At 50.9% G+C, this 21,386-nt stretch overlaps 1 protein-coding gene across 4 annotated transcripts in view; it reads left to right on the top strand.

Annotated features, from left to right (window-relative positions):
* The window catches only part of LOC144149558 (cysteine-rich motor neuron 1 protein-like), a 241,271-nt gene that overhangs the window by 154,377 nt on the left and 65,508 nt on the right, over positions 1 to 21,386 (top strand). For all 4 annotated transcript variants that reach the window (XM_077681195.1, XM_077681194.1, XM_077681192.1 and 1 more), the window contains exon 2: positions 20,670 to 20,784. In XM_077681195.1, coding sequence (XP_077537321.1) covers positions 20,670 to 20,784 — 115 coding nt within the window. The remainder of the gene's footprint in view (positions 1 to 20,669; positions 20,785 to 21,386) is intronic.

Below are 21,386 nucleotides of genomic sequence, written 5' to 3'. Positions count from 1 at the left end.
GTTTCAACGCGACGAAGAGAGTCGGCAGCTGCTGCTTCGAAGGTGGGCTCGCAGAAAGCCGCCCGGGAGAGCTTCAACAGCGAGAGAACACGACCCGTTGGCTTGACACGCGGCAGGGCGGCCCGATAGCGATCTCTGCCAGGCCGGGTGGTTGTGAGCAGGGCGGGTTGCTTTGATCCCGCAAGGCGTACGTATGTAATGGTAGATGTTGGCGGGATACCCTCGCTCTCAGATGTACGTCCTTGTCTGGATTCGCCATCTTCAAAAGCGAGGTTTCGCGGTGAAAGCGGCGCAGTCTTCACACGGTCGCGCACGCAAAGGCGAACAGTGTAGACTTGAAACGATTTGCCCCATCGCAGCAGTTCTGTTTTGTTTTGTTTTCCGAACGACTGAACGGATATTCAGTAAACACTTCTTATAAAGAAACCGCTTTATTCAAATTATGGCTTTGTTCAAGCTGTTCAGTCCTCCCCCTAGTGCAGTTGGGGCCTATGGAACACTTTTAAAAAAGCGGGAATTTCAAATAAAGTGATTTCGATATAACGAAGATTTTGTTATAGAGAATGTTAAGTGTATTCAGATCTGCAGACCGCGCTGTCGTCAGTTGCGAACCGGCTTCTCGGCAGCGTCCTTCTATGGAGAGGGGCGATGGAAATACAATTTGCCGTGACACGTGGTTTATGTGCTTCTACTCGCTATGCTCGTGCAGATTGCAAACAGCTGTAAGAATGATACTGCTATTGTGCGCGGGCCTGAACAATGGTTGCTGTCCTCATGAACCTGCTATAAAATCGCCTTCAAATAAGGGCTGCTTCGGCTCGGAGCAACTCATTCGGACGTCCGCATCATTCGAGTAACACGTGTAAAGTTGCGCGGACGAAGGCTTAATGTACACGTCCCGTTTCTCTCGGTCGGGTGATGTTTCCGGGGTGTGTTGGTTATTCCTTCCGGGATGGATTAGCGCCTGGCGAGTATTCATAATCCTATTATGTATACGGGAGGCCGTCGGTTTACGTTGTGCGAGAAGACTCCGTGGGCCCAACGGGAGCGGATGGACGCGTACGCTTTAGCCTGAAAGCCGGTTAGTCAGCTGTCCGAGCCACTGGTTCTGCTTCCGGCTATATAGCTTCCGGAGAAAACGTTTTCAAAATACCGCTACGCGCTGTTTCAAGTTCTCACTTTTTTTTTTCTTTTCGAACGGAACAGGAGCGGATTGGAGCCTAGTGAACCGAGGCTTTTTAATTGTGAGTAACGTCGCTCGCGTTGCTAGGCGTACGGCTTGTAACTAATTCCTCTCTGGTTAAAAAAAAAAACATAAGAAACAACTTGTTATTCGAGTCCTACGCGCAATCCTCTAAGCAGGTGCTAAGCTTGTTTGCGAAGACTGCGGAACATATTCAGCCTTAAAACACGGTAGTTTCTGAGCTTAGGTGAACGTGAACTGGCTGGGGCGCGGCGTCACGGTAACGGCAGTTGGATATAAGGCGATAAAGCAGTCCTCTAAATGAACCTGTGTTATGCCTGTGCTGCGTGACAACTTTCGATTGACAGTTGAAGGCTCACTTACTAGAAGAAGAAGAAGAAGAAGAAGAAGAAGAAGAAGAAGAAGAAAGAAGAGAAGAAGAAAGAAGAAGGGAAAGGCCGGGAGGTTATCCAGGTGTAAGAGCCCGGTTTGCTACCGGCACTGGGGGAGTGGGGCTCAGGGAATAAAAAAGGGTGGGAGAAGAGGAAGAGATAGGAGTGGAAAAGCGCGCCCTCTAGTCCCGTTTTGGGCACTACAGTCTTTCACGCAAGTTCGTTTCACTCAGGAAACGTAAAAGGGCTTTCGTCGCCTTCTGCGAGGTCGATGGTAAAAAGCGATGGCTTAGAATAGTTTCCACTGTAAATGGCCGATTGTCCGATCGGCTGAGCGCGGTGGCAAGCACGCTCCTCTCCGACGAGTATTAGGGGCAGTGACACAGCACATGTTCTATAGTCTCATCCGCCCCACAGGCGTCACAGTGGGCGCTGCTGGCCATCCCGATGAGGAAAGAGTAGGCTTTCGTGAAGGCCATTCCCAACTACAGTCTACAAAGTAAAGTTGACTGCGGTCAAGACAGCCCATACGGAATACGGCGCTGAAGAAGAGGATCCTGAATATACAGACGGTGATTCGAGAAGTCCGGCGTGTTCCATTGCTGCATGGTAATCCTGCGTGCAAAGGAGCGCAGTGTCCTGGCGGCATCGGTTTACATCACAGCCGGCCATGAGGCCATTCTGCTCACTTACAAGTGCGCCCTATGTATTTGCAATGGGGCACTCTATAGACAATTGGTTCGAAGGTGAGAGGAAGATCATTGAAACCAATTGAAAAGGCAGTGACGCACAGGCATTAGAAAGACGTTGAAACTGGGCAGCGGGGTGGGGGAGGGGTGCGAGTGAGGGGGGGGGGGGGGTTCACAGCGTTCACGCAAGATGTCCCGGAAGGGATATAAGAGTACAATTTGACTGGGCTGCGCTGGCATCGATCCGGATCGGGGGTGACAAGCCAGAAGCCTATCCTATTGCGGTCAGGAGAACCGGAAAAGAAAAAAAAAACAATCTAAATACCCGGTTTCAGCTTGAACACCCCTCCCCTTTTGCCTTTTCACTCTTGGCTTCCTGACTGCTACGGAAGCCTCTGAGCAGTTCGCTTTGTATTTGTTCTCCTATTATATTACGTGGGCGCCGCGCTGTTAACGCGCCTCGCCGCCGTAACGTATCCACTTCTTCCGTGCTTTTTCATCCCGGCGTTAACGGTTGTGAGAGAGAATAGGCTTTCGAGCGCGAGAGCGGCGCACGGAACGGAAGCGGAGTAGGGTTATAGAGAGAGACAGCGCGCCCGCGAAAGCCAAACACTCCGGCCGGCCGGGCCGCCGGGCCGCGTCAACAGCGGATCAAGGCCTTAGCGGAGCGGCCGAGATAGATAAAACGGGGTAGGGAGAGGAGGCGAATTCGCATTCCGGGCATTCCGGCAACGGGAACGGAGCCGCGTCGGTGGGCTGCGGTCTCGAGAGGCCCCCGGGCGGAACCCGTGGAGCTCGTGTATGGAGCTCGTGGAGCTCGCGGGGGGCAAATGGCGGCATTGGCGATGCCACAAACGCTGTCATTCTCCACTGGCGTCAATAGAGACGGGCGGATCATCAGAACTGAATTAGGTTGTCTGTACGGGCTTGTTGATACTTCGTCGCAGGACTTGGGCAAAGCGTCTGGTATATCTCAACGAAAAAAAAAAAATAATAAGGGCTGACGACTACGATACTCCCTAATGTAAGATTTGAGCGCAGCGCGAACTACAGTCTTCTCGGCGACGGCGCATAGCTGCTGCGTCCCAGGAAGTGATCGCGTCATCAGCGAACGCACGACGGCGCCTGACACTTTGCCGCTATCTTGCAACGCGTCGCCGCTGGGGAGCATGTGTAGTGCCGTCTTGGCATACCGCCCTACCCCTCGCACTTTCGCCATACTTTCCTGTTCTGCTTTCCTGCTCGCTCTATCTTGTCCATCTTCGGTGTCCTCTTCGTTCGCTCGGTTCAACGAGGCGGACGGCGACCGACCACGCGAAAGCACAGGGACGGGCGCTTAAGAGCTGCGATCTAAGAAGATAGACAGGACAAAGGCGAGTTGTGTCTGGCGCTTAAACAAAGTGGTGCTGGTCGTCAGGTAAGGTGCTCTATACAGGACACGAGGAGTATTGAAGCGAAGGGAAAGGAGTTCATTTGGCAAAAAAACGGCACTTGGAGAGGCAAAGATCCGTCGGTGTAGGATGGTATGTGTACTGCAGTTAAAGATCGGCTCCGTAGTTCATTCGCGCAGCACTCGAGCTGCCTTGATGTGAGTGCAAAGCAGCGTAGAGAGTTGTCTTTGCGTTTCCATATTAGCCGCTGTAGCTTAAAGATGGAAGTGTCCACTACCCGCCGCAGTGGCTCAGTAGCCAAGGCGTTGCGCTGCTGAGCACAAGGTCGCAACACCCTGCAACGCTTTCCATAAGCGCTTTCACTCTTTCCTTCGCGTCTGGAATTACTGCGAAAGGTATAGTTATAGCCAGCACGGAGCGGCACTGCATGATTTGCTCGCCGCAGAAGGTACGCCTTCCGTTTCTGCTTTTTTTTTTTGTGGATGTTTTATGAAGTTGCTATCGAAAAGCGTTCATTGCTGCAACTGAAGGAAAACCGGCCTCAGTGACGTAATTCGAGCCGTCGAAGAACGTCACGACCGGGAAAGCGAGACAAATCTTTTGAGCGAGTTTCCAAGTGATCTGAGAGGCATATAGCAGTAACTTTTTGGCTGAGGTACTTTGCGACCCCGTAACCTAAGTACTGGGTGTGTTGGGTGACTAGGTTCTGCAAGTATTTAGGATTCCAAAAAAAAAGTCGAAAAAAAAAACGTATTGCAGGGTCCCTTTAAGTCTCAGAGGTAGATGACACAGATTGCTCTTGGCTAGCTGCATGTTCGCTCGCAATGCTTGCATACATGCATGCAAGAGGCTTTCATGTGGCGCCAAATACATGTGATGTTTCCCCAATCGCCCTTCTGCGTTCAGAGGAATCCTTGCTAAACCACGTTACTGGTATGGTACTGTCTGCTAGAAGCTTCACGAGAGAACGAAGAAAAAGAGCTGCATACGTTTCCGAAATAGATAATGGGCAGACTAAATGTATATTTTTCAGCCGCGGGAATAGACGACAACCGAAACTGAACGGACAACAACAACCTCACCCGCCGCGGTGGCTCAGTGGCTACGGCGTTGTGCTGCTGAGCTCGAGGTCGCGGGTTCGATTCCAGGCCGCGGCAGCCGCTTTTCTGATGGAGGCGAAAAGCAAAAGCGCCCGTGTGTACGACATTTCGGCGCACGTTGAAGATCCCCAGGAGGTCCAAATTAATCCGGAGCCCTCCACTACGGCGCGCCTCATCGCCTGCGTTGCGTCGGCGCGTCAAACTCTATACAAGCACAACAACAACCTCGCTCTCCGCAAGCGCACGGAAAGCGCCGGCCGGTACCCACCCGCAGTCCGACAATTGACCACCTCATCCTTACGACTGACAGAAGAGGAGCACTGGGAGGCCCTCCTTCAACACCGCTTATGGTCAAAAGATCCAAAGAGTCAAAAGGTCCAAAGAGTCAAAAGATCCAATAATCACGTGACAGCCGAGTCAAAAGATCCAAGGGGTCAAAAGGTCCAATGTGGGTCAAAAGGTCCAAAGAGTCAGAAGATCCAATGAGTCAAAAGGTCCAAAGCGAGTCAAAAGATCCAACGAGTCAGGAGATCCAAGGGGTCAAAAGGTCCAATAATTCCGAAACCGCGTCAGAAGGTCCGACGAATTATGAGAACCTTCGGAGCCATGGCTAGGGTGTGCAATTTATAGACTGCGTCATTTTATTGTATTTTTAGTGTTATTTTCGCTCCGATGCTTGAACTTTCACTTCTAAATGTAGAAGATATGCACTTGGCGCGCCGAATGAAGCCGTGGCTAATTTGAACGTTATGAACAACACCATTCATCAAGCTTGTTTTTATTTCTGATTATTTTCTCAGGTTGTTCTCGTTTCTCGCTCCTCTGTCATTTGATACTATTACATTAGAATATTTTGGTAGTTATTGCTTATGTAGAATGTGAGCTTCAGCGATGTCGACAAGCCATGACCACATGTCGCTCATGTTCGGCTACGCTGCGCTGACTTGTGTGATTGCTGCTGAAAATATTCCGGACAAATGTTCTTGCATCTCGTTTATCAAAGTCAAAATCCATCAAATAAATGACCCTTATATGGCTCATGATTACACCCACAAAAAATCAAGAGTTCGAATAGCAGTGCTACATTGCTACCCTTTGGGAAGCTGGTTACTAGGTTTCCAGGTGACCTGGGTTGAAGTACGTCATGATAACCTGAAGCCGCTAGTTGCAGTCCGCGTGTCTCTTTTTTTACACTCTCGATAGTGTAGTGCCAACCCCTGCTTGTGTGGCTTCGCTTCCATTTTCCATTTTGTGCAGCTAGAGAGCTACAGGCGGTGGGGAGCTGATGCTGACATTGGTCTCGGATAAGAACAAAGCCACGGCCAAAGTATGGCCAGTATGCTTTGAGGAAGAACGCCGAAAATGACAAATGACCTCTTCTTTCTGCAAATTAAATCTGTTCCAGAAAGCATTAACAATGCCTTTGGGCATTTCAAACCACAAACACACTAAACACACCGATTTCCTGGAAATGGGGGTGACGCCGGCACAGAAACGTCCGGTGAGGTAGGGAAGGTGCCCTTGGTAACGCATCCGTAATAAGGCATTATGCGCGTTGTGTTACCAGCAAACAGAAGAGCACATGGATGCGAAATGCCAAAAAATTACAAGTTGTTTGTGATTGAGTTCGAAAGCGACTGGTTCCTATCCCCTAGCGAAGGCGATCAATTACGCAGCTTTATCACAGGTACTCGAAACTGGAAAAAAAATTGTTAGCGTCACTGATTTTTAAACAAAGATATGGTGATAATAAGTCGCTAAAAAGAAAGCGATATACGCAACAATAACATTATCTCAAAGCTACACAAGTCCGCAGATAAATAGTGCGTCATTTGGGAAGGCCGCATGACCTTTTCACTACGTTAAAATAACGCAGAATTACGAGCAAGAACATGAGTAATAAGTACGATTTTGTGTCGACAACTGCTACGACGCACACATCTTGCTGCCTACAACGCGCGCTTGAATTGGTTTTTGTACCGAAAGCTCCGTGTACCGAAAGGCCCCGAAACCGAAACGGACTATACTGAAAAGACCGGAGCCGGTAAATGGCATTGTTAATGTTCGCTTAACCTCTGAAATAATTTCCCATGCCCGTGACGCAAACGTATTTGTCTATGAGAGCAACATGCATATACTTGAAAGAAAAACTATAGCATATATGGCTCGGAAATTGGTGTTAGAACGAATGAACACGCTCCTTGTAGGGAAAACGAAGAGGCAACGGAGTTATAATCTTGGCCCTTAGCAAACAAAAGTACGCCAAGGTGAGGCTCATAAAGAGACTAGATCACTTGATTGGCCTTAGCCCCGTCAAAAGATAGAAGTCAGAATGTCTAATATTGGACCTCTTGACTCGCCTTAGCCGCGTCAAAAGGTCCAATACGAGTCAAAAGATCCACGAGTCAAAAGATCCAACGGGTCGAAAGGTCCACAGTGAGTCAAAAGATCCAACGAGTCTAAAGATCCAACGCGTCAAAAGATCCAGTATTGGACCTTTTGACTCTTTGGATCTTTTGACTCTTTGGATCTCTTGACTCGGAATCCTCCAACACATTGAGGCAGTTCTTGGGGGCGACTGGTAACAGCAGCTCCTTCCCGCAGCAACGCAGAAGCCTTTATAGAAGGGCAAATAAAGATGTTTCTCTCTCTCTCTCTCTCTCTCTCTCTCTCTCTCTCTCTCTCTCTCTCTCTCTCTCTCTCTCTCTCTCTCTCTCTCTCTCGTTTACCATAAACCAAATTCGGGAAAAAGCTTATCGCGGAAGGAAAAGATAGAATAGTTGCGTAGTCAGCTTAGGGGGCCTTCACATCTGATTATAAACAGACCGGTAATGTCTCCGGCACCCACCTGAATTCAAATCAGCAGGAAGCTTTCGCTGTTCTCGCTTGCTAAAGCGCCGAACGTGCTGCTACTATATAACCGCCCTAATGTACCGGGTCCGTGACGCGGGGAAAACCATTAGCATTTATATATTCCGATCACAAATCGCTCGTGTGACGCATAGTGTGGTTCTTTGAGCATCGAACCGGGTGAGCGAAAGAGAAAAAAATCGGTGCCTCGCGGCAGGGCAATGGCGCCCAAAAGGCGTTTAGGTGTGGCGAACGGTAACCAGGAAAACTTGTGAAGTCATTACAGAAAAGGGGCATTGCGCACATAACAAGAAGTCACCTTTAGCACCAGTACTGCAAAATATTGTACACAGCGCCGAGTAAGTTATGTGCGATTCGCCGCAAAAAGTTAACTGCCGATAGAGTTACATCCGATAGCTTACTTGTCTATGGAACCTGGTTCAGCAATCTACACAACTTCAAATTGCGCAAAAAGGGAGCTTTCAACTTGACTAGCAGATGTCGGAAGCTTCATGGTGTAAAAGTCAACTCCAGAGAAATCAGTGCAAAAACAACTGGGATGATCCAGAAGTGTGATTCTGCCTCCGCGCGTACCTTGACGGGCCTGCTTTGCGTGGTTTCCACGAACCGGCCGTGCGTGAACGGTGCACTACACTTTGCCCGTCACAACCGGCAGCGGTTTCGTTGGGAGAGATGGCAACACTGCAAGCCCGAAACAAAATGGCCCCAAGACGCTTCCGGGTGCACGAAGTGGAGGTACTCTTAAGCGTAGCTTATTTAGTGACGCGCTAGGCCGCAGTACGTTCCTCCCGTTGTGTGGTCGGTGAACGAAGGAGATACAGGATTCCCTGAATAGGAAAAGTTCCGCCCCTTAGCCTTTCAACCGGATGCGTTCAGCACAGGGGTAAAAAAGAGACTACTTTCTCCCCCCCCCCCCTTTTTTTTTTATTTTCTTCTTGATCCGCACCTCATGAGCGTTCCACTTCGAAAGCACGTTTAATAGCAGCGGTAACAGAGCGGCACCCTGTAGTGCACCAATAGCCTTTCCCTACTGCCCGTCCATCCTTTTCGGAGTCGCTTAACCGCGTACCATTCCTCTGTCGATCTGGTGTAGGCAAACGCAATTATGGCTGAGCTTAGTAACTGTAGAATGGAGCATGACCATTTTGAAGCGTCAGGGTTCTATGTCCAGCGGGCATCAACACCCAGTAGCTCATTCGGTCGCCCTGTAGCTCCGGTACTGCCGGCAACTGCATTTGACGTGAACAGCGCTGCTCAGCGCTCGCTTTAAGTTCTTGAGTGCCTTTTCTGCCGTCACTGCTGTCTTTAAAAAACAGCATGCCCGGCAGCGATAAGACGCTAGGGGCGTTTGGATGCGTTTGGAACAATGCCCAAGTGTTTGTTTGGTTGGTTGTTTGCTTGTTTGTAGTATAAGATCGCTTCTTGTTGGAAGTACAGGCGTACGACCCCACATCAAATTTTTAAACGTCCACCGCAGGAGGAGCGCTTCTAACAAGCACACCAGTAACGTTTCTTGAGGGGCCGGATCACGGCCACTATTCTTCATTCGGGATGGAGACGTACGAGCGGGTCACCAGGCGCAGTCCTTTGATGAGTACCGCAGTAATGCGGCCAGAATAGAACAACAAGAAAGTAGGACATACAATTAATTCGCCTGAGGCTAACATTAAGTCTCTTTGCACGCTTCCGGTGGAGGGTCAGGCGGCAACAACAACGTGGATGACTTCCATCGCGTCTCTGAGCTCGTAAATTCTCGGGACGGTGGTCGCGCGACAGTGCGCACAGAAGCCGCAACAGGACGACACGCGTCGTCCCATTTGCAGAGCTGGCACCGCACTTACATTAAACAGGCTCCCCAACGCCCCCACCACCATGGACGGGTCAAAAAACCAGCTTCTAAAGAAAGAAAAAAGAGGGAGTTCGCGGCGGAAGGGGAGCTTGGCACATATATCCTGCTTGACAGAAAACCGCGGGTCGGAGCTCTTGACGCGGGACCTTGACTCGTCGACCGCCCGCTCCCCTGACAGAGACGCGGGCGCCCATATACACACGTGTTTACCCCTGCAGCTGCTCTCCCGCTCAAGGGTGCTGCCACTGTGCGTCGACCGTTGCAGTTTTACAGTGCAGGGGCTTGTAATGAGGATGGAGGAGTCGTGCGGCGACGCGTGATGTGCACGCGGGAGCAACACACCCACATTTCGTCAAATTTCTTCTCCCCGCCATCTTTGTAAACAACGGCTGTGTGAGTGAGCATTGCGCGTCGCTTGGTGCGGCGTCGTTGCGCAATAACGGGCGCGCGCGCTAAAACAGCGAGTGTTGGAAAAGAAGGGCGGCAAGTGACGGCACGCGCGCGTCTTTCTATTTAAGGACGCGCGTGTTGGTGCGAAGGACGAATGAGTTTAGCAGCCCGATGATATAATGGGTCAGAGCTGCGCGCCTCCGCGCGGTGTTTGCTTTTCGCGCGGCATCTGCGGCCCCCGTGGCAGTTTCGGTTCAAGTGCGAGACCTCGGAATGGGGGGGGGGGGTTGACTGCGCCGCGCAACGGAGACACGGCGTTTGCGGGATTTTAAGACGCGCTTCTTTCTTTTTTTTTTTTTTTTTGCAGCGAAGTTGTTTTGGACTAGGGTTCCGCGGATTTTTCACGGGAGTAGGCAAAAACTCCGGAGACTCCATGGCCCGTTTGCCCGTACGCATAGGTTCCCGATTAAGTTCCCGCTTACGAATAAGACGCCAATAAGTCGAAGTCGGCCACGGCAAATAAGCTGGTTTCCAGAAAACCCGATGGAAACGCTACCTTAACCGAGCGTTTGTATCCGTTTAGGGCAAACGACTTATTATCTAGACAGCGCCGAAGTCGTAGTTGGGAACTTATTCCCAAACTTATTGCGTTCGGGCAAACGGGCCCATGTGTCTTTGAAGCACGGGGCACGTTTCATAGCACGAGACTTTCGTGTGTGTGCGTTTCCTTGCTTGATTTTAGTTGTGTCCGCACTTGTCTTAACTCGAAAGGTTTCTAAAAAATTTGCCGCTGTGCGACCGGCGTCGGCCATGTCTACGCTCGCACCGCCCTCTATCTGTCGTCGTTCCGAGCGCTTGCGTGCCTAATTTCCTTTCCTTCATATCTCCCATGGTATGTCGCGCGTGCCTATACTTACCGCTAGAGTTACTCTGTATGCTCCTCATGAGAGCGCTATACAGGATGTCTGCTTTCCACCCGGTTGCGCGGGCACGTCGAAACATCACACGTGTCTATTTTCTTCCGGCGCCTCAGGACGGCGGTAGTCGTCCGCGCGAATGCATACAAAATCATAAAGACAAGACAGTAAATGCGTGTGCGTACTTTCAGTCACGATGACCACGGATCAATACACTAGATGAGGTCGTACCTTTTTTCAAAATTTCGCGCCACCTCAGCTTCGCTGGTCACCCGCCCTAAGAGTGGAATGGTGTTGGTTTGTCGGCGTCGTCGCGTTTTTTAACCCATAGGGACCGTATGTTAAATAAAAAAAGCGTCATCAACAGCAAAGCCGTCGATCGAGAGGCCTACTGAATTGCCCTATCGAAAGAGTCGATGCAAAACAGGCACATTTGTATAAGAAGAGAACGCGAGAGCGTGCGAACGACCGACCTTAGTGCGGCAAAGACTCACAGTGCTGCCACTCCTATCGTATGGTGCGTTTCTATAGCTTACGTTCAAACTACGCGCCTTAGGCCAGCTTATAACGCCGTCACAATTTCACAATTGCTTTTGTAATTTTTCCAGCGATAAAACAACCCCAGCTTAAGGTATACAGTAAACCGGTAAACCTTCGTTATAAGCGGTACTTCTTTAAAACAGGGAAAATTGCGCTGTATGCGCTGCAGTTGTGGCCGGGGTGAACTTTGAATGAAGCGAAAATTCGAATAAAGCGATTTCGTTGTAACGGTAGTTTGATGTATTCGCCTTCCGATCTGTTTACTTTAAGAGGAAAGGATAAACTATCGCTTGACTCGCCTACGTAGTAAACGCGGCCATCGGTAAGGCGTCAGTCGGTTCGCATCACACTCACGCGATGCTCAGGGAGGCACAGGCCATAGAAAAGCGAACTCCTCCAAGTAGTGCCAGGTAGTGTCGCTAGATAAGATACAGAGTATACCGTCGCTGAGGCACGCAAGTGAGCAAAGGCGGCCATTTTGGTGTGTGTCTGTGTTTCCATATTGCCGCTTCTGCGGCTTCACCGCAAACTTTGACGAGGTCATTTGTAAACAACACTGCCGAAGACACAGCAAAACGGCATCTTCGTGCACACTTCTGAAGCTGAAATGCTGCGAAGTGCGGTATCTTTGATTCGCGTTCGAAACGACGTCGTCGCGCGCAGCAGGCAGGGCAAGGTGACTATCAAGTTGGCAACGCATAAACGATGAAATGGCGGCGTACATAAACCGTCGCAGTATAAACAGGTGACGTGTGATGCGAACTGACCAATGGTCACGGCGGCGGCACGTCACAATGTAAGAAAAATTCACGCATCTCCACGAAGTGAATCATGACGAGTGGGTGAAGCACTGGGAATCGTTCTTACCGTAAACCGTTACCCGTGGCATTTGCCCACCTGCGCATGTAAATGAGTGACAATGCGTGTGTACAGTATATACAATTCGAATGCAATCCGATACAGTCCAATTTAATCCAATCCAATGCAATCCAGTCCAGTGCTCCTCGCGCATGCGCAACACTGTGTACACGGACGCCAAGCCCCGGTCAAAGCAAGGTCCTAAGGTGCTCCGCCCCTAAAAGAGTACAGATACTCTGTAACCTTATCTAGTGCACGGCCGGAGATACAGAGTGCCCACCTGCGCATGTAAATGAGTGACAATGCGTGTGTACAGTATATACAATTACAATGCAATCCGATACAGTCCAATTTAATCCAATCCAATTCAATCCAATCCAGTGCTCCTCGCGCATGCGCAACACTGTGTACACGGACGCCAAGCCCCGGTCAAAGCAAGGTCCTAAGGTGCTCCGCCCCTAAAAGAGTACAGATACTCTGTAACCTTATCTAGTGCACGGCCGGACTCGACTCTCCTCCTCCCGCGCGATTGCGGGAGGAGGAGAGTCGAGTCCGGCCGTGTCTAGTGACACTAGTGCCAGCTATACAATCTCAGAAGTTCTCCAAACCTCGGCGCAACTCCTTTGACCCCAACAAGTGCTTGTTCCGCGCGTTCAGCCGAAAAAACCGGCCATCCTCAAGAGCGGCAGTGTAAGGGACGAGAAAAGAAAACACGCGCCACGCTTGGCAGCCTGGGATATGCCACCCGGCCGGCCGGAAAATGAATGACGAAGGGACTGAGGCGCGTCGTCCGGCTCTGACCCCCGTGTTCTTCTCTTCGGCCGAAAACACACAACAAGCGAGGGGGCGAGAGACGGGCATGATGTACGGCGTGCCTTTCCTTCGCGCCAGCTTTTTTCTCGCGGCGGTCGGTCTTTCCGCGCGAGTAGTCTGTTTGGACGACGAGCCAGCCGCAAAGCGTCGAGAGCCATTCCGCTTTCGTCTTGTTTTTCGTTCCGACCACCGCTGCAGCGGCGGCCCCTGTTTTCGCGGTGCCTCTTCTTCCCCCACCAGTCGGTCGGTTCAGTGGCTCCCGTTGGACGGTTCTGTGACGTAACCGGAATGGCAGGAGGCGCACGGAAAGGGTTGGCGCCGACAGACGCGACCTGCGGCCTGTGCCGAAGCTCGCGTGGAACTTGTTTACTTCGGCTGTGCCGGCGCTGCTGCAGTACGCTGTGCGCGAGGCTTCGTCGTGTTTGAGTTGTGAGCGCATCACGCAGATGGATGCTCGCTGCAGCGAGGAGGAAAAGTATGGCCAAACGCATGAGTCATTCTGGCCGCTTTCGTATGATAGGACATTCCATACGTCGGTGTGTGCAGAACATTTATACCCGCCGCGGTGGTTCAGTGGCTAAGGATTTGCGCTGCTAGGCACGATGACGTGGGTTCGATTCCCGGCCGCTCTTGTGATGGAGGTGAAAAGCGAAAACGCCCGTGCGTACGAGATTTCGGCGCACGTTAAAGATACCCAGGTGGTCAAAATTAATCCGGAGCCCTCCACTACGGCGCGCCTCATCACCTGCCTTGCGTCTGCGCGGTAAACATTACAATCAATCAAATCAAACATTCATAAATGGAAACTTGGGATCATATAGAGAATGCATTCCAAGCAATGCATTTGTGTGTACTGGTGAAGCCGACTTTAAGGACGCTCGGGGTATAACGGCCAAGCCAGCGCACAGCGGTTTAGTGTCTGCAAATTTGGCTTTCTTACATTGCTTTTGTGTTCTGTAGTGTAGTCTTACGACAGTAAACGATCCGCGTAAGCGATCCTAGGAGGAGAAGCGCGTTTTCAGCCTTCCTGTCTCTGTGCTTCAACGCCGAACCGTCGATTACCGGCCCGGCTGAAATTCGCAGCAATCCTGGTGCCCCGTGGAGGAGAGAGAGAGGGAGAGAGAGAGGTTATACGAAAAGAGTATACAAAAACAGGAGTGGCGAAGAGAGAAAGAAAGGAAAAAAAAAAACAGAAAGAACCCAGCCTCTTCTGCATGTCGGACAGTGCGGGTGTCAGAAGGCTGCCCTAAGCACTTCCCCGCGGGCGGGTGCAACAAGTTGGCCGGGCCCGTCTGTGTTTACAGGCGTACTGCTGCGCGTGTGATTAATACATTCCACACGAGCTCCTCCGAGCCTCGCTTTCTCTCGCCTATTTTGTTTTCGGCGGGTGGGCCACTTTCTCTCGCCGCCGCCGCCGCCGCCCGGGGTGTTGTCGCAGGGCTTGGTTCTGTCCCCGACCCTTTTCTCGGTAACGCTGCCAGTGTGAAAGATAAAAGTGGAGCAGGCGCTGCGTTGGTTGGCCTCCCTCCCCCCATTCCCCATCCTCTCTCGCTGTCTCGGCTGTGTGCGGCGGACGCGCAGTCATCCCAAGGAATGCGGTCTCAAAGGGTTGGTACAGGGGCGGATGAAAATGGAGGCCCTGCAACAACGACGGTTACTCAACCTCCCAGTTGCTATAGGGTTTTCTGAACGAGTACAAATATTGGTACAGTGTTAACACCCACTGTTAAAGGGGCACTGACACAAAATTTTGAAGGCGAGATAACTTCGGAGATAGATTGGTGGGGACACATATACATTATCTGCAAAATATCAGCGGTGAATACAGCCTAGAACATATTTAAAATCAATTTTGAAGTGTGCGAAACGCAACCGAGCGGCCAGCAGAGGACCACGCGCAAGTGTAAATAAACAACATCCAAACACGTCACGAGTTTGTGTTTGCCGCTTCCGCACTGCCGGCTCGCCGCTCCAATCGGAGGGCCGGAGGGCGGAGCTACTGCTCTCGAGAACGAACGACCCGATCGTTGGCGGCGGAGGCGCCGTGATTTCGTCAGCTCATCGGGCAGCTGGCCGCGACCAAAATTCTACAGCGATTCCAGGCACTCTGTTTCTATTACTGTTTATTACCATTGGATGCGGAAACGCGCCGGAGGCACGAAAAGCCCACTGAGCAAGCCGCATGGTCGCTGTGCAGGCGGCGGCCACGGCCGCGAAGTGGCCCACGCCGGCGCAGGTAGCTCGAGTGATAGCTTGTTACCGCTGCACGAAATTGTCCCCAAGTCCCGACCATGGTGGCTTACATGAGAAAGGAGTTAATGATGCCATAGCGGGTTGCATTAAAAATTGTCATCTGCACCGATTGCGAGAGCGGCACTCGAATATCCGCCGCAGTGCTAAGCCAAACACATCTGTAGGCGGACCTGTAGGCAGACCGGCCGGCTGCTCCCAGCGCGCGTCTTGCCACCCACCGTCTCGAGTGTCGCGCGTCGTTCGTTAGCCGCGGTAGCATTTGCCCTCGCAGCGCCTGCGTCACATCCACGGTCGCTTTTTAATTAGGCGCCTCACGAGATCAGTACGGGGGGGGGGGGGGGGGGGCATTCGCAGAAACTGCCGTCGATGCGGATTCGACAGTGCTACGGCGGCTCTGCTCTGTAACTGTGATATCCCTCCGACGGTCACGTGGTCAGCTTTGTTCACACAAAATCCACAAAATCCATCGTTTCGCGGCACTCGCTGAAACCGAAACTGCGACTGGCCGCATTGAAAATGCCTCTAATTAAACAACCGTCGCACGCTGAAGCAAATGAGGTTTCTACAGGTTATAAGTAGGTCCCTAGCTACTTATTGCAACAAAAAAAACAAGATGCAAAATTTTTGTGTCAGTGCCCCTTTAAGGCACGTGAAACCCGGGATACTTGTACGCTACGAGACAGTCACCAACGTTCGAAAGAATCGTATCCAAGGCTTTCAGGCGTCGTGGCTCCCAGACGTCATAACGTAATCACGATTTCATGATTACCTTATATCCGTTCTGTTGTCAGTCTTTGCGGGAGAGATTTGCCTCGCTTTGTTTTTATAATCTTGAGAGGTGGAAATATATAGTTGCTTCGGTTATTCGTGTAACCTTATTATAACCTTGTTATGCTGTCGGGCGGTCGCACGCGTTTATAAAGTTTTGTCGCAGTCCCTTTGACTGCACTAAAAACAGTTTGTTCGTCCGTTTCGTGTGCAACCGAAGTGGAACGCAGCATTGGCTACACTGAGCTGGTGTATTTTTACACCGCTCGCGAAGCGCTGGTGGATAAAGCGTTGGGCCATGTTGGGCTTCCTAGGGAAAGCACTGCGCTCTTCACAAGATGCCAAGAAAGCTTCAAAGCTGTCGGAGCGACGAGCGACGCTTACGACGCGAAGACGATACAGTTGCTAAACGGGACGCCGTTTAAACCCGCGACGCGCAATCTCAAAACAGACTTGCGCATTGTTCGTCGGTGGCCCCCAGAAGATAAGCTAAAGCGTACCGGCCGCGATGCGGGAAACTTGTGCCCTTAAAACAAGAGTCTGGCATTCAAATTCTTCCCGACCCTTCCATCGCCGCGAACGACGTTGCGAGCGGTGTTTTACGCTGTTCGTACACAACGCGCCGCTCGTCCCCGCACTCGCGAGCAGAGGGCGGAGAGGACGAGAACATCTAAAGTGGTGTTACAGCACATAACGCTTGGCGAAGTGCAGGCCCCGCAACCCCGAAACGAGCACTCCTGCGGAAACATGAGGGCTATTTTTAAGGCCGCAGAGAAGCAGCGCCCCCCTTACAGGCCCGGGCTGTTAGTATTCGTGAAGTGGTTGTTGCTCTTACGTACGGCGCGCAGTGAAGAGATGGCGGTGGTGCGCTGGCAAGAATAATACGAGCGCGCCATAAAATCAGCGCACCGCCGCGTATGGGGATCTCACGAGAAGCGTGAATGTTGCTACGTTGATCGGCCGCCGTGAATACATCATTCTCGCGTCCCGCACATAAAAAGGGCGTCCCGTCGCTATCTTGCTTGCGTATGTAACGTCGTCTTGTTGATTTTTATTACCAACGGAGTGCCGGACCAGTGGCGTCTTGGCGAGAGAGAGAGATATATATTAGAGAGAGAGAGAGAGAGAGAGAGAGAGAGAGAGAGAGAGAGAGAGAGAGAGAGAGAGAGAGAGAGAGAGGGGTACTTTTATTCTGTTGAGCCCCTTGCGGGAGGCCCAGCAGAAACTTTGCAGAAAATTTGCGTTAATTCAATATTGGCGGTCATGGGAGCTTCTTTACCGCTTGGAACAACAAGAAATTACGCAAGTTGGTAAACGTACTAGCGTGGTACATTGAAATACGAACCACGGAGTGCGTGGCTTTCAGTATATGCCGCGCATCGTGGCGACGGGGCCGCGTGTGCGCAGTACGAAGAGTTACGAGAGCTCGTGACCAACCTTGATATGCAAAGACCGTGTTCTTTACATCTTGGGCGCACGACACGAAATAAAAAGAAAATGAAGGAATATAGCTGCGTGCGCCGTTTTCTCTCAGAGCAGCGAAGGTTAGGTAACGCTCGCGTGAGCGTGCGCTGTCAGACAAAACAAAATAGAGAGAGAGAGAATGGTTTAATGATACTGACGAGGTTGTCCAGCAAACAGCCTGACATGTTACGTCAAGTGAAAAAAAAAAAAAGAAACGAATGAGAACGAAAAAAAAACAAGAAAATAAAAAGAAAGCAGGAACCAAACCAAAATGATCACACGCCGAACGATAGTCTTTCCATACCAAGGTTGGACACGAACTCTCGTAACTTGTTCCTACTGCGCATGCGCGGCTCGCCGCCAGTGTGCGCGGCATATACTGAAAGCCCCGCGCTCCGCTGTTCGTATTTCAATGGGTCACGGTAATACATGAAAAAAAAAAAAGCGAAAAAACGAAGAAGTTTTTTTTTTTTTTTAATGCGAAGCTGTTTGTGGCTTGTTTCTGAAAATTTTTGCTCCCGCGAGCAGAGTCGCGTCGACAAAGAATTTTTACCTTGCGGCAGAGCCAACTTCTGGTGAATGCTCTGTATAGCTCTCAATATAATGTAGTTATCTTGGATAATACGATACTGAAATTGGCCGCTAAGACGACTCTGTCATGCATAGTTCACATTGAAGTTGTGACTACATATTGGGACATTCCAGTCTGCTGTCAATGCATTGTCTTCATAGGAAGAGGAGCGGACAGGCCATGTTTTTTCCGGTGGAATATAACTCTAGTCCTTCCAACCTGCATTCAGATAAGTGGCTGGGAAGTATGCTCGATCGCAAATTACAAACAAACTTGTTTTGTTTCGCGACTGAGCCCAGCTTCGCTGGTTATCCGTCTTCACAGAGTGCCATGGACGGGCACGGAGTTTTTTCGGGATTCGTGTCATCATAGACAAAATTGTTCCATCCATGCTTGATTCCGCAGCTTTTTTTCCCCACTTGCTCGTGCGTGTCAGTGTCTATATAGAGTCAGCTCCCTCTACTGCGTGTTTCCTTCCCCCGGGCCCTCAACAAATAACTGCGCAGTCTTGTCGGTTTGCTGCTTTTTCAGTGTATGCTTACAGTCCTTCCAATAAGGGCCATTTCGTTCTCCGTTTATAACAACGCTCAGGTTTCTCGAAGGCAGGCGCTCAAACACAAAATGAGGAAGAAAAAAGATTTACTACAAGCGTCCGCTCTTTGCATACCTGTGCGCTCAGCAATGCTGCATGCATTTTTACCTATCGTTTACTTATTGCTACAACCCAAGCCGCATCTTCCACTGACAGCGTGCAGTGACCGCACGGACGCTGAGTGAATATTCGCATTGCGCTCCTACGACACTGCAGCGAAGACTCCAACCGGCACGGTAGTATAACCATCCGCACGGGTCCACGTGTTCCCGCGCCCTTCGCATCTCCTGTCTCACTTTCTTCGGTTTCAAATAAACTCCTCGGCCAGCGCAGGTACGATACTGGACCTGTTCGACGCGTCCAGCGTCGCTATGCGCTGGTCTGCATGTGTACAGCACTTAACGACGTGCATAGAAGGCCGTAAAATAACGTATGCAAAAAAAAAAAAAAAAGAATAGCGAAGGGGCAAGAGCGCAACCTTGAGGTATACACCGTGCGGATTTTAAGGACGGGGGCGAGAGGTTTAAAAAAGGCGATAAAGAAATAAGACGCTGCAGTCGCGCAGGGGCTCCAATCTCAAGACGACCGTCCGCGTGTATATATATTTTGTTATTTTGTGTTTCTTTGTGCGGGACCTTACGCCGCCTCACAGGGGCGCGCGGGCAAGGTGTATAACTACCTTCTTTACGATCGCCGGGCGGCGGCGGGGCGATTTAGGGATTATATAAGCCGGAGAAAGTCGTAAAAGGAAAAAAACGCTCAACGTCCGCGGAGAAACTTGAGCGCTCGGGTAAAAAGATGCGCACCACGCGCCGCACCTGTGTCCCGCCGTCTGCGTCGTGTGGCACTTATGCGCGCTTGTGTGTGTGTGTATATACTTCTGAGAACGTGCTTCTTCCGAAGCTATAAAGGAGGGGGTTGCGCCATTGCCTTCGCCGCCACCAGCCGCTCTTCCAGAGGCGTGAATAATGGTTGCCGCACGGCAGGCAATGAAAAACTTATTCGTTTTTCATCCTCCTCCATTTCGCCATCCTCTTACAATCCCCGTCTTCTCGACGCCTCGCAGAAACGCAGGCTTTGGTGCGTTGCGAAAACTCGATGTCTCTTTCCTGCGCGGTGCGCGCGTTTTGAAAGGCTATTCCGATTATGCCGTGGACTGATCGGTGAAAGCTGTTGGAGGAAGGATACAACCGTGCGTAGCTGTGTGTTCTGCGATTTACGGAGGGAGAGTTATGCTTCGCGGCTTAGAAGGAGCGCGTGTGCGCGTTTCGTGCGGGCATATATCGTCATTAAGGGCTGCTCGTCGGCGCTCCGTGGGCCGCACATTGCGCTGCGGTTGTAACGAGTGCAATACCGCGAAGCGCGAACTTTCGCCGGTAATGCCGCGTATGTACACATTGTCGGGGGAGGAAAAGTAATGGTAATGTCTTCATCTCTGACCATCGGAAAGAGGTAAAAAAAAAGGAGGGGGGGAGGGTGCTACCGTATGGACTGGACATGTTCGATTACCGAGATTTTTCTTTTCTTCGGCGTCTTCTTATTGCGAAAGTGAAGGCGATAGTAGCGTTCACCGAGCTTTACGAAATGTGGTATACGTGAGTAGTTTCTCCTGAACCGAAAGCATAGCTTGCCTCTTTCCTGTCATCGCTGAGCGATGTCATTGCGTACACTTAATGCGGTTTTGTTTGCGTAGTGTGAAAGCAAGGTATGTATATAATCTGACCTGTCGTGTTTTACCGGTGATTTATCACCGAAGCAATGAATGAAATACTATAAAGAACAATGGCTCTGGTCTGTGCTAGTTGGTACATCTTCGATGGGAATCAGCTTGAATAAAACGAACACAAAAGTAAGAGGCAGCAGTGTGTCGTGTTACTCCCTCTTCCTTTTGTGTTCGTTTTATTCAAGCTGATTCCCACCGAAGAATACTATAAAGAAATTTGATTTGGCCTTTGAGTGACTTTACCCACCGTGCATGGTGGGGGGCGGCAGTGGTTTAACGGATCGCTCTCTTTTTCTCCGTCGCAGAACGCAACTGCTCGGCCGTCGTGTGTCCACCGGTGGCCTCCAAGCCGTGCCCCGAGGACAGCTACGCCCTGCCGTCGAAGACGTCCCCCAAGAGCTGCTGCCCCATCAGCGGAGGGTGAGTGCCGCCTGCCGCCTGAATTGTAGTGCCGAGTCTATAAGCGTCACTTATTAGCAGCGGCCCCCTAAAACGTCTGACCGAAACTTTTCCCAGGGAGCAAGTACCCGCGCTCGTGTACTGTGCAGCGCTCGATACGGAGAAATGTGCGCTACTTTCGTGCCATATTCCCCTCGTTGGCGTAGCCAAAGCGTCAGTTTTAAAGTCCGGAGCACAGCTTGACGTCGTAGCTCGTCCGGGGTCATGGTTTCTTGCCACCATAGTAAACCATAAACCGGCGTCACGGACTCAAACAGACGGTTTGAAAAGATCACCGCTTCCCGTGGTTGGAATCGAGCCTGGGGCCCTCGCGTTACGAAGCCGATGCCATATAGACACACCATATAGACACACCTATTGGACCATATATATAGACACACTTTCCTCATGCAAAGTGTTGGGGGTTGTCTTTGCGCTACGCTGTTGCCACAGAGGCTGCCGTTTCTGGGCTGCAGATAAGTACACAGTATCATAAAATAAAGAAATAATCATGAATTAACGCATCAATTACCCCAAGTTAATGGAATCTCAATGCAGTGCCTCGTCATAGGCATTTTGAGGGG

Source organism: Haemaphysalis longicornis, unplaced genomic scaffold (assembly GCF_048455015.1).
Source record: "Haemaphysalis longicornis isolate Haplotype H1 unplaced genomic scaffold, Haemaphysalis longicornis Haplotype H1 scaffold_8, whole genome shotgun sequence".
In the NCBI taxonomy this organism is placed as follows: domain Eukaryota; kingdom Metazoa; phylum Arthropoda; class Arachnida; order Ixodida; family Ixodidae; genus Haemaphysalis; species Haemaphysalis longicornis.
This window is presented reverse-complemented; position numbering and strand designations above follow the sequence as displayed.